The sequence below is a fragment of the Thalassophryne amazonica genome, chromosome 10, assembly GCF_902500255.1.
Source record: "Thalassophryne amazonica chromosome 10, fThaAma1.1, whole genome shotgun sequence".
Lineage (NCBI taxonomy): Eukaryota > Metazoa > Chordata > Actinopteri > Batrachoidiformes > Batrachoididae > Thalassophryne > Thalassophryne amazonica.
In genome coordinates, this window is record NC_047112.1 from 73,392,847 (window position 1) to 73,406,733 (window position 13,887).

General features: G+C 42.6%; 1 protein-coding gene across 1 annotated transcript in view; it reads right to left on the reverse strand.

The window, feature by feature from the left end:
* Positions 1-13,887, reverse strand: part of hcn2b (hyperpolarization activated cyclic nucleotide-gated potassium channel 2b) — a 162,018-nt gene that overhangs the window by 24,520 nt on the left and 123,611 nt on the right. Inside the window, exon 5 of the mRNA XM_034180268.1 lies at positions 92-238. Coding sequence (XP_034036159.1) covers positions 92-238 — 147 coding nt within the window. The remainder of the gene's footprint in view (positions 1-91; positions 239-13,887) is intronic.

Sequence of the window (13,887 nt, forward strand, 5' to 3'; positions counted from 1 at the left end):
TTTCTTTATTCATAAAACGAAAACAATAATGATTTTCATCCTGTCCCCTTCCTCGGTGTGGCGTGAGGGAGCTCATTCATTGTTCTCCTACCTCACGTAGTGGCTCATTAAGTTCTTCCAGGATGCTCTCCTCATCAAACATCTTGCCCTGGTATCTATGTTCGTAGTAGTCATGGATTTTCTGTCGGAAGTCAGCCGGTAGTTTGTGGAACGACATGTACTGCTCCACTTGTTTGTACTGGAAGAGAAATAGAGTGGAAACAGGGGGAGAGAAGAAACAGAAACATCAATCAGTGATGACAGAATTCAGCGTTCATCTGCTAACTGCAACAGAAAGAACTTTGAGAAGTTCGCTGAAGGTTTCATATATTAAGCTAAAAGTTTACACTGTCATTCCTGCAGTGTCATGGCAATCGAATGACAAAATCCACTCACACAGGGTGGAGAAAACGCTTGTGATGCCTTCAGTGTTAGCACACTTTAATTTTTTATGACAAATAAAAAAAAGAATTCAGGCTGCTTCATATTAACATTTCTACAATCATGTCCTACAAAGTCAAATCTCTACAACATGACATAAATTAAATAAAATTATCTGGAGAAATGCTGTCAGCAGTCCTCGCCATCATTGTGACTGTGCAAACTGAACCAGACAGAGAGATTCAGGGTATTTATGCTGCATGAATAGTGAGTTACTCAAACTCGAAATTAAATATTTTAATATTATGAGTGGACATTCGTGTGCTCCAGTTACTCTTTTGAGAGCTGGAAGTGTTTATTCAGTCATGTTGGAAAAGATAAAAATATAATTACAGAAGGAAAATCAATCTGAGGGAAATTATAAGGACTGCTTTCTTCCACCTGTGAAATAGTGAAGATTCATGTCATCCTGTCTATGACTGATGCAGAGACTCTGATTCATGCATTTGTCTCTTCTAGTCTGGACTACTGCCATGTCCTGTTCTCTGTCTTACCCCAGTCCACCATTAGGGGTCTCCAGTTGGTTCAGAATGCTGCTGACAGAGTTTTGACAAGAAGCAGAAAGTTTGACCACATTACACCAAATTTGGCCTCCCTTTACTGACTTCCTGTCTCTGTGAGGTCTGATGTTAAGGTTCTGTTATTAAATTATTCATGGATTAGCCCTCCGTACCAAGCTGTCCTAATTAAACCCTACGTACCGGCCTGTGCTCTGCATTCTCAGGGCGCAGGACTACTTTGTGTCCTTAAGGTTAAAAAAACGTCGACAGGCCACAGATCCTTCTGGTATTGTGCCCCTGGTTTGTGGAATGATCTCCCTGAAGAGATAAAACAGTCATTTTCCATACAGACGTTCAGGTCCAGACGAAAGACACTTCTGTTATCTCTCCTGTATGGCTAGCATACCAGTGTAGTATGGAATTATGGTTCATCTTCTTTTAATTCATATTATTGGCAATGGAACATGTCTGAGCCTAAATTCTGGGTCTGCTAGTGAAGCACAGAGCCGGTTGCCGGTCACCACCTCAGTAATCTCTTTGATTTGCACAGCTGTGATAGCTCTGGAAGCATAGTGGGAGGAGCCTTGTTGTCTCGCCAAGTTTGAAAAATTCTAAATTCAGGTGCGATGCTGGTGACACCCAATGAACGTCACTCGAAATCAAGCGATTTACCTCGCAACTGCCATTCGCAGGCTGTCGCAGTCCAGTGAGACTGGACCCTTACCACTGTCACCTGTGTGTTTACTCAGGGCAGGTGGGTTGGTAAGGTTAGACCCTACTTGTGTGAAGAGGCTTGAGGCAGCTTTGCTGTGATTTGACACTATATAAATAAAATACATTGAATTGAATTATGTAGCAGAAAAGACAAACACACACACATAATTGTGTGTGTGTGTGTGTGTGTGTGTGTGGGTGTAAAAAAAAAAACCCACAGATATTGATACATTTGTCCTGGAAACTTTGCAAGGGCCAAGTTGTAATACAATTTCCTAACCACATGGTGGCACTATATTAAATACACTGAGTTAATGTCATTCAATATTGAGATGAAGCCCTGAATTAACTCTCCAGGCTGAATATCAAGCCTTCTCAAGACTTATGACACAATTGTAATGTCCTGGTTCTGTCAAAAATTTGGATAAACAACCAACCCCTGAGTGTTACAACCACAGCCAGTGGCTCAGTGAAATACCAAGATTCTGCTTCAGCCATGTCATCTTTAACTCTGGTGCGATTGCAAATTGTCTAATGTAACGTGCCTTAAATCAACAAAAATCTTAATTTCTTTCCAGCACTAATTGGTGTTCTACTGTTGTGAACACTAACTGGTGTTCTAAGTCTACTGCTTGTGCACCTCTAATGTTACATTTTACACAGCATCTTCTGGAGCATCTCTGTTATCAGGCCTGTATTTCGTTAAACAGGTCATTCAGCTTCATTTTCTTTGTCACTTCTCAATTTGAAAATGTGAACAAAGTCAAATTAAAATTCACTGCAGTTGAAGCATAAGCAGGCTGAGCTTCCTGCCTGAAAGAGAGGAGACGTGGTGAAGCACAAATCAGACTCTCCTCAGAATCCTTTAGGGATAGAACTCATATCACCCCTGTAACATCTCATCAGGTTAAAAAATTCATAAGCGCCAGAATAAAATGAATGAATCATGTTTTCACAAGCACAAGAACCGGAGACAGTGATTCTGATACAGAGCAACAAATCCACATGATTTCACAGTTGGAGATGGTTGAAGGACTTGAACATGGTTTAGCACTGTCTCATATCTGTGTGTGTGTTTTATGGGTTTCACAATGCATGTATTTGTATTGAGCTATACGACACACACGGGATGGTTCTTGGAACAGAACTGCACGCAGAATACACAGTACAACTCTGCACAGTATGATTATACGTACGCATTTGTTTCCACAAGTCACCAACATTTCAGCAAACTGTGCTGCATATGTTCACAGACTGTGTCCTTCTACTCTCATGCGCAGTACAGGCGGCGTGGTCAGCCCCGTTAGTACTGGAGGCGTGGTCAGCCCTCTTAGTGCTGGAGGTGTGGTCAGCCCTCTTAGTACAGGCAGCATGGTCAGCCCTCTTAGTACTGGAGGTGTGGTCAGCCCCCTTAGTACAGGCAGAGTGGTCAGCCCCCTTAGTACACAGGCAGTGTGGTCAGCCCCCTTATTGCTGGAGGTGTGGTCAGCCCCCTTAGTACAGGCGGAGTGGTCAGCCCCCTTAGTACAGGCAGAGTGGTCAGCCCCCTTAGTACAGGCGGAGTGGTCAGCCCCCTTAGTACAGGCGGAGTGGTCAGCCCCCTTAGTACAGGCAGAGTGGTCAGCCCCCTTAGTACAGGCGGAGTGGTCAGCCCCCTTAGTACAGGCAGAGTGGTCAGCCCCCTTAGTACACAGGCAGTGTGGTCAGCCCCCTTATTGCTGGAGGTGTGGTCAGCCATCTTAGTACTGGAGGTGTGGTCAGCCCCCTTATTACTGGAGGTGTGGTCAGCCCCCTTATTACTGGAGGTGTGGTCAGCCCCCCTTAATACTGGAGGTGTGGTCAGCCTCTTAGTGCTGGAGGTGTGGTCAAACCCCTTAGTGCTGGAGGCGTGGTCAGCCCCCTTAGTATTGGAGGCGTGGTCAGCCCCCTTAGTGCTGGAGGTGTGGTCAGCCCCCTTATTACTGGAGGTGTGGTCAGCCCCCCTTATTACTGGAGGTGTGGTCAGCCCCCCTTATTACTGGAGGTGTGGTCAGCCCCCTTAGTACTGGAGGCGTGGTCAGCCCCCTTAGTATTGGAGGCATGGTCAGCCCCCTTAGTATTGGAGGCGTGGTCAGCCCCCTTAGTGCTGGAGGCGTGGTCAGCCCCCTTAGTGCTACCAGCAATAACTAAGTAGCATGTTGCCCGTTGGGATCCATGGGCTCTAGATTGGGTCGTGTTTATAAAATAGGTGGCTGACATTTTTCAAGGGTGGTAATAAATTATGCAAAGTTTCTATAATGAGTTGTCATGGCATGTGAGTCCAGAATGTTTTAAAACATTAGACCTCAACAGTCTTTAGAGGAAGAACTCAACCCTTTTATTTACTGTTAATTGTGTATTTTTTTATGTTAATTTACTGTCTTAATGTATTTATAAATTGTTTAGCTTATATCATATACACAGTATTATTATTATTATTATTATTACTACTTCTATTTTGTCATTTGATTTTTTAAATGGACCACAGTGGAATTAAGTGTTTTCAGTTTCTTGTGTCATCCATGTATTTTTAATGTATTATTTATATATTATATAGTTACATTGTTACATAGTTACATCTCAACTTACTAAATAAAATCTAACACACACGCAGTTTTAATATTTTATTTTATTTTATTTATTCAATGTTTTACCAGGTAAGTCAATTGAGAACACGTTCTCATTTACAATGACGACCTGGACAAGAGGCAACACAACAGCAGGAGAGAATAACAGATTCACAATCTCCACATACAACAGTGAAAAACATACAGTAAAACAACTGCAGAAACAACAACAATAAAACAGAAAATGTTAAGAATTAAGATATACAATATTAAAAACATGTGCAATGGTCCTGTAAAATGTTAGAAATTGAGTTTTTAAAAGTAGATAGAGGTAAAAAACAAACTAAGCTTTAGAGACTGTTGTAAGTTATTCCAGTCACTTGCTGCAGAAAACTGGAAAGAGGAGCGACCAAAGACTGTGCGAACTTTTGGGACCACCAGACTGATGTAAGTGCTGGAGCGGAGAGCGCGACTAGAAGTGTGGATGTTTAATAAAGAGCTCAAATAGGACGGAGCCAAGCCAATCAAACATTTGTAAATACACAATAGCCAATGGATTTGTCTACGTGTGTGGAGAGAGGGCCACTTCACCATTGAGTACAAGTCACAGTGGTGCATGGTGAAAGGTGCACCTGTAACAAAGCATATGGCAGCATGACATACAACATCAAGTTTGTGGAGCAGAGTCTTTGATGCCATTCTGTAAACTAAGTCTCCACCCACTGAAACTCTATCATCCTTTGCCAAACACGTCCTACTTTTGCAATTGCTCTTTCTGCTTCATTTCTCTCTTTGCTCAGCCCTCATCCCTCATTTGCACACCCTCCTCTTTTCCTTTGTAATGCTTTTCAGCTGCAAACGGCTCAGGATGCAGGTATAGTCGAGGAAGCCCATGCATCCCATAGCCAACTGCACCAGGAGCATTTTTGTCCAGTAACTGCTCACTATTACTCTCCATTAGGAGCTCCAGCAGGCGTGTGTGCTATGTGTCTCTTTACTCCTCGGGCCAAATCAGACTGAATCACTTCTATGGATGAACTGTGTAATGAAATTACATCTGCAAAAACTGCTTTTTTTTTTACATAGACCAGTGTCGATCTAAATCTCTTTCAGTGTTATGTAAGTCTTCTTGGGTCATGGTTTGTTGGGCGTTCAAAACCACTGTTTAAAAATAAATAAATAGTAAAGTGTCTTCTGCAACCCTGATATACATCTAGTATAGGCTCTGGGGGGGATTTCGTGTACATTTCTCTTTGAGAGCCAAAACTTGCATTTTCATCTTACATATGATGAGGACATTCAAAAAAGCTTGGTTAAGATTTTCATCCATGGTACGTTTTTTTCTGCAGCACGATTTATGCCATCACAGTCCATGGCTAATGGGTCGAAATTCAAGAATTCAGGTTTGACAGAATAACTAACAAGAAGACAGTATCACCAAAAAAAATCACCTTTATCTATCATGTTTAGACATAGCATACACATTTGCTACATGATTTAATGTCATTAACAGCATTTTGTATCCAAAAACATTATTTTTTCGTTTGATATGTGGAAGAAGTCCCTGGCTGGATGGAGGCAGATTTTGATGAGAACTATCCTTTTTCTGGTGGAAAACCTCTGCCCACATAGTTGAGAAATCCTTGGCGTCACTTCCTGGTCTGAACACTTTCACCAAGTACTGTTCTGCATCACTGATGATGGGTGCAGAAAGGTGTTGCAGCTGCCCAAATTGCTTCAGCAGCTCCTCAGGTGTAGCTTTTAAGGCAGCCTTCTTAGTACCAATTTTGCTCATGATGTCACATCCAGTAAGGGTGTGCACAGCCGGAAGGACTGTACAGAGGTTACTTCCAAGTTTGTCATACAGAGTATGAAGGGGCACATAGCGAGTAGTGTCTCCAACTCCTGCACGTACCCACAGCTCCAGAAGGTTTCTCCTTAGAAATACAGGCATTTGGTACAAAAGGGCAACAATCACATCAGTGTCGCTCGTAATCACAACACATACGAGGTCTATTAGAAAAGAAACCGACCTTTTTATTTTTTTCAAAACTATATGGATTTGAATCACGTGTGATTGCGTCAGACAAGCTTGAACCCTCGTGCGCATGCGTGAGTTTTTTCACGCCTGTCGGTTGCGTCATTCGCCTGTGGGCAGGCTTTGAGTGAGCACTGGTCCACCCCTCCCGTCGGAATTCCTTTGTCTGACTTCTTGCTGAGAGACTGGCGCTTTGCTTGATCAAAATTTTTTCAGAAACTGTAAGGCACATCCTTACCACCATTCGAGAAATTCAGACGGTTTTCGGTGAAAATTTTAACGGCTGATGAGAGATTAAGGAGTGTTACTATCGCTTTAAGGACAGCCCACGGTGCCAGACGGCGCGCCACGCCCCGAGCCGCCGTCGTCAGCCTGTTTCGAGCTGAAAACTTCCAAATTTAAGCCTCTGTTGACCCAGGACATTGTGAGAGAACAGAGAAGTTTCAGAAGAGGTCAGGATCAGCAGTTTATCCGGACATTCCACTGTTAAAGGAGATTTTGTAATGAAAGACGTGCGGACGGATTCGCGCGTCAGCACCCAGCCGCTCATGGCACGGCGCCACAGCAAAACACCTCCATATTGATAACCATTCGTAAGATTCAGGTGGTTTTCGATGGCTTTCAGTCGAGTGAGTATCTGAGAAATTGTTTAACAGCTGGGCATGTTCAAACTTGTCCGGTAATGCTTCCAACGGAGGTGTTTTGCTGTGGTGCAGCGCGATGAGTGGCTGGGTGGCGACGCGCGAATCCGTCCGCACGTCTTTCATTACAAAATCTCCTTTAACAGTGGAATGTCCGGATAAACTGCTGATCCCGACCTATTCTGAAACTTCTCTGTTCTCTCACAACGTCTTGTGTCAACAGAGGCTTAAATTTGGAAGTTTTCAGCTCGAAACAGGCTGACGACGGCGGCTCGGGGCGCGGCGCACCGTCCGGCGCCGTGGGCTGTCCTTAAAGCGATAGTAACACTCCTTAATCTCTCATCAGCCGTTAAAATTTTCACCGAAAACCGTCTGAATTTCTCGAATGATGTCCACTTGGATGTGCCTCACAGTTTCTGAAAAGTTTTGATCAAGCAAAGCGCCAGTCTCTCAGCAAGAAGTCAGACAAAGGAATTCTGATGGGAGGGGTGGACCAGTGCTCACTCAAAGCCTGCCCACAGGCGAATGACGCAACCGACAGGGGTGAAAAAACTCACGCTTGCGCACGAGGGTTCAAGCTTGTCTGACACAATCACATGTGATTCAAATCCATATGGTTTTTGAAAAAAATAATAAGGTCGGATACTTTTCTAATAGACCTTGTACTCTGTGTCCATTCTCAAGACAGTCAAGGACATGAATAGGGATGCGCAGGTCAGCTTCTTCAAAGTTGGACTGAAGATGTGGACTCACACTCAGTTTCCTACTGTATACCATTGGAATTTTAGTACAAAAGCTCAAAAAAAGAGGGCAGCACTAGTTGTTAGAGTCCCTTCTTGTTATGAAATCAAATAAAAGTACAATTCTTGATTTAGATGAGATCACCATGTCCATACACTAATGACATAAACATAATCTATTTCTGTTGTAGGCTACTAGTGAAATATGCTTGGGTTCGATAGGCCTACACACCAGACATCCAGGAAATCACTTCTTGGCCACTTAGGCCATTGTGAATCCTAAGAAGGCCTTTACAAATACATAAAGGTCAGAACAGACTGTGATGATGTAGATAAGATCATCTGTTATTACTTTGGAAACTTACCTATCAGCTCTACTTTGTAATAGCACATACAACAGCTTAGAGAAAGGTGACAAGGTCACTTCACTTTCAAAACAAAGAGAAGAAAATGGCTTCTTCCTAAAAAATAGAATGGCTTAAGGTTACAAGATGTGGGTCACTTTAAGAACAATAGATGGCAGCGTGGTCTTGGATATGCTTGGCTCTAGGGAAATGGATGGGGACCTTAGGCCTTACATGCATGTATTAGACATAGACTAACTTCATGTCTCCTGGGGCCATGTGGAGGACATTTTGGCAGCCATTTTGAAATAATGCAAATGAGCAAAATTGAAAGGGGTTAAAATGGTGTCAGTGAACTTCCAGATAACAACACCCTGTACCCTAATAGCAAAATCAAGTTTCAATATCAATTATTCCATGAATTAGAACTAATCAGCTGATTTGGTAAATACCGTTTTTTGGGGGGTAGGGGAAACTTTGGGTCACATTTACTCCCTCAATGACCCTGCAGTATACTGAAAATGGACCCCATAAGGATGGTTTTCACAAAAGCTAGCTTATTTTTGTATACAAATAGTATCTAGGGAGGCTTGCAATCTTTTAGTGGCTTTCAAACTGAAAGTGATTTTTCGGCAAAATTAGGGGGAAAAAATCTTTTTTTTTGTCAAAATATTCTCTAAATGACATCTAAACATGGTGCAAATGTATACGAGGTCTGTGATAAAAGTAACGGACCTTATTATTTTTTTCAAAAACCATATGGATTTGAATCACGTGTGATTACATCAGACATGCTTGAACCCTCGTGGGCATGCAAGAGTTTTTTCACGCCTGTCGGTTACGTCATTCGCCTGTGGGCAGTCTTTGAGTGAGGAGTGGCCCACCCTCTCGTCGTTTTTTCATTGTTTATGAATGGCTCAGAGACTGCTGCTTTGTTTGATCAAAATTTTTTCAAAACTGTAAGGCACAACTGACTGGACACCATTCGATAAATTCAGCTGGTTTTCAGTAAAAATTTTAACAGCTGATGAGAGATTTTGGTCTGGTAGTGTCGCCGTAAGGATGGCCCACGGCACCTGACGGCGATCTGTGCTTCGAGGTGGCAGCATCTCACCGTTTCAAGTTGAAAACTTCCACATTTCAGGCTCTGTTGACCCAGGAAGTCGTCAGAGAACAGAGAACTTGCAGAAGAAGTCGGCATGAGGAGTTTATTCGGACATTCCATTGTTAACGGACATTTTGTAATGAAAGAATGTTCGGGCAGAGTCGCATGTCGGGCCGGACCCGACCGCGGGGGGTCGCGACAGGAAAAACACCTCCGTTGGAAACCTTAACAGGCAAGTTGGAACATGCCCAAGCTGTTAAACAATTTCTCAGTTACTCACTTGTTGAAAGCCATCAAAAGCCGCCTGAATTCTACAAATGGTTTTCAATACGGAGGTGTTTTTCCTGTCGCGGCGCACACAGATTTGCCGAGTCGTCACGGAAATGACTCCGCGAATTTGCACGCACGTCTTTCATTACAAAATGTCCTTAAACAGTGGAATGTCCGCATAAAGTCCTCATGCCGGCCTCTTCTGAATCGTCTCTGTTCTCTCACGACGTCCTGGGTGAATTAAGCCTTAAATTAGAATGTTTTCAGGTCGAAACAGGCCAACGACGGCGCCTGGAAACACTGCGCAACGTCCCACTCCGTGGGAAGTCCTTACAGCGACAGAAACACCCCATAATCTCTCATCCGCCATTAAACTTTTCACCGAAAACCAGCTTAATTTCTCCAATAGTGTCCACTCGGATATCCCTCACAGGTCCAGAAAAAATGTTGATAAAGCAACGCGCGCCGTCCGCAGCGGCTATTCATACAAAGAGATTCCGACGGTCGGGGTGGAGCACTCCTCACTCAAGGCCTGCCCACAGGCGAATGATGTCACCGACACACGTGAAAAAACTCACGCATGCACACGAGGGTTCAAGCATGTCTGACGTAAAAACATATGAATCAAATCCATTTATTTTTTGAAAAAAATAAAAAGGACCGCTTTTTTTCATCACAGACCTCGTATGCTACATCTAAACATGACAGGTAAAGGTAATTTATTTACTATGACACTGTCGTCTTGTTAGCTATTCCATAAGATATGAATTCTAGAATTTTGGCCAAATAGCACTGAACCATAATTGAAAATTGGGCGCTGCAGAAAAAACGTACCACAGACAAAAATCTTAACCAAGCTTTTTTGAATGTCCCAATCTTGAAATGGTACATTTCCTCCAGGGCTTTCCTATCCAGTGAAGACACTCAGAGCTCTTGCATCTCGAGTGAATGATGCGTCACATTCACACGCAGTCATGTCAGCATGCTGCCATGCAAGGAGCTTAACTGTACACTAGGTATAGGCCGATAATCAGCCAGGGGCGATAATCGTTCAGCCGATTATCGGTCTATCCCTACAGAGCACCCAGAGGGATTATCAGTCAATGCAGATTATCGTCCCATCTGATTATTGGTCCATCCCTACTGGACACTAGGAGAAGGTCTGGGATTAAGGACCATATCCATGGGACCTGAGCAAATTTCCTGTCTAAAGGGGAATCAAACCAAGGATCCTCTGGTCATGAGTCCACTGTTCTAACCTCTAGAACATTATCTCCCCAAAGAACAGTCATCCTTCTGCTCATCACATAATAACCTACAATTCAACCTAGTTAAGGTAAAATGGGATTTCCACACATGAGCACAGCCCTGAAAAATCCATCTGCACTCAGTTTCAACCACGTGAGACATTTTGGAATGGAAATATGCTAAACACTGACGCACAACCTCCATTTTTGAATGTGTCCATCATATCTCATGAGGACATTCATGAATTATAATGATAACAAAGTCGGTCACACGTGCAAATGTGGCTGAAAGCGTTAAAACTCCCTGTTCAAACAAAAATAACTGCTTCAATTAAACTGGACAAATCCCTGTCAATTTGCAGTGTGTTGAAACAAAAAGGCAAGCACTGGGGCGGAAAGATACAAAGAAATCAGGCTTTTATCAATCTGAAAAGGTCTGTTTGACTTGGGCTTGGCGGCTCAGCCAGTCAAGCACACTGATAAACTCAGAGTCTCCTATTAAGTGTTTTCCTGCCTCAGGATTCTCTGTGTGACAGTTTCTATTAAACTCAAATGGCAGCTCTCTCTCTCTCTCTCTCTCTCTCTCTCTCGCTCTCTCTCTCTCTCTCTCTCTCTCTCTCTCTCTCTCTCTCTCTCTCTCTCTCTCTCTCGCTCTCTCTCTCTCTCTCTCTCTCTCTCTCTCTCTCTCTCGCTCCCTCTCCTCTCCTCTCCCTCTCTCTCTCTCTCTCTCTCTCTCTCTCTCTCGATCCACTCCTTTCCAACTTGTTTGTGGAAGGAGATGAGCTGCGACTTCATAATTTTGCCAGCATTAGTGACCGAATCACTGAACTCTCTGAGATATAAACAGGAGTTCCAGAGCTTCCTCAACAAATTCATGTCACGGTTCAGCAGAATTTGAAGAAAAATTTATAATACAATTATTGCATAACTGAATCAGAGTCATAGAGAAAAATACTCAGAAATTGTGATTTGGAAAAAAAAAATCATTATATGTCAAGTGACCAAATAGTAACAAATTTTTGATTGTTTTGGGGGAAAAAAATGGTGCGGTGATGCTCTGAGTCTTTCCTGCCTCTTTCAAAAGTTACAAAAATCCAACTATCCTCTAAAAATTATCACAGCACCAGTTTTCTGCTTTGCAAACATTTAGTTGTTATTTGAAGATCTGAATAAATTTTTCCAGCTAAATGTATTTTTTTTTCCTAAAATATCTGTTTATATCAAAGACGCACCAGTGTTAAAAGTTAGGATTTGCAGTAGTTTGTTTACCACTAATTTTGTCCAGTGCTCTTGCTCTTTATTAATAGCACATTACATAGAACAACATAATATATGTTGTGAGCCTCTCTGCTACGCTAGCCAAGATAGAACACAAATTTATCTACTATAAGCTGATCCTTCTCAGAAACAGATGGGGTGGGGGGGGGGGGGTCAGTCTTTTTTGAACAATGGACAACAAAAGTGGTTGCTGATTCTTCAGTGATTGTTCACAGTAGGAGAACCACTCATGGATAAATAATCCCTTTCAAAATGTAATAATAACACCAGCAGTATATCCATCCATTTTTTATACCCTGTTACTCCGGTTAAGGGTCATGGGAGGGGTTTGGAGCCGATCCCAGCAGTCATAGGGCATGATGCAGGGTCCACCCTAGACAGGACGCCAGTATCACAGGGCCAAATAAAGACAAACAAACTCACACCTAAGTTTCCACTTCACCTAACCTGCATGTCTTTGGATGTGGGAGGAAGCCGAAGTACCCGGACGGAACACACACAAACACAGGGAAAATATGCAAATTCCACACAGAAAGGCCACAGTTGGGAATCGATCCCACGACCTTCTCGCTGTGAGGCAACAGTCCTACCCACTAAGCCATCATGCTGCCCACCAACAGTATATGTTCTAAATATGCATAAAATGTAAGAACATTTTAACTTAAACTAAGATTTTTTTGTACAGGGTTGCCCCGGCAGATTTGGTACTAATCTGCATTTTAGTTTGACAAGTTTTACATCGGATGTCTTTGCTGATTCAACTTCAAATGTACATACAGAATGAGGTACAGGCAGCCTTGAACTGGGAACGTTCTATTTGGGAGGTAAATAGGCTAAAAATGCTACCTCAATGTGTTAATAACTAATTATAAGATTCAGAAAAATATGGTTTACATTCATTAAAAGCTTGTAGGTGGCCTGTTGATTAACATGCATTTAATTCATGTTAATCATTCAAACAATAATTCAATAATTCAAACAATCAAACTCACAGGGTTTGATCCACCACACGATGCAGCATAACAGCTTAACCAAGAGCTAATACTGTTACCTTAAGTATAATAAAATGTGAGGTGGAACGTCTGTACATCTTTGGCTACTTTTGATTGTCACGTATCACCTGTTGAAGTTATGTAGCGGTTTGGGTGTTTCCTGTCCCATGCGCCTTGTGGGCATGTCCGTTAGTGTTTCTTACAGAGCAAGCACACGAGTTCAAACAGGGAATTCCATAACATATGTGACAGACATCTGAAACGACCTGTTTCAGGACAAAATTATACTGATAATATCATCGTTTCTAAATGCACAGTAATAGAAGTGTGAGTTTTTAACATGAAACCACAACCATGTTTAACTGTAAAAGTGTGACAAAAAATGTTGGCCATTATGACCCCTTTAATTAAATTAAATTAAACAATCATCAATGTAAAATTTTGCATTGATATTTTATGAAGACTGTTATTGGCTTTCCAGAAATCCTCTGATGCTCATTATTTTTGTTTGCCTGGCACAGCTGAGGTCATTCTGCATTTTATTTAAAAGTCAACGTCCAGTACAGAAAATCTACCTCTGTGGTGAGAGATGCAGATCCAAACGGCATTAGATTTCCCTGCACCACTTGGACAGAAATGCCAAGTGCATTAGATTTCGGAAATCCAATCTATTGCTATGTGTCTGTGGACTTTCTTGAAAAAGCAGACAGGTAGGACAGAGATGTTTTCAGTGACCATAACACTCCCACTGTGTAGTTTGTGAGCACGGTGCACGGGTGTCACTGTAAGCAAGCACCGGCCTCTTCTGAATCTTCTCTGTTCTCTCACGACGTCCTGGGTTTATTAAGCCTTAAATTAGGATGTTTTCAGGTCGAAACAGGCCGACGACGGCGCCTGGAAGCGCTGCACGACGTCCCGCTGTGTGGGAAGTCCTTACACCGACAGAAACACCC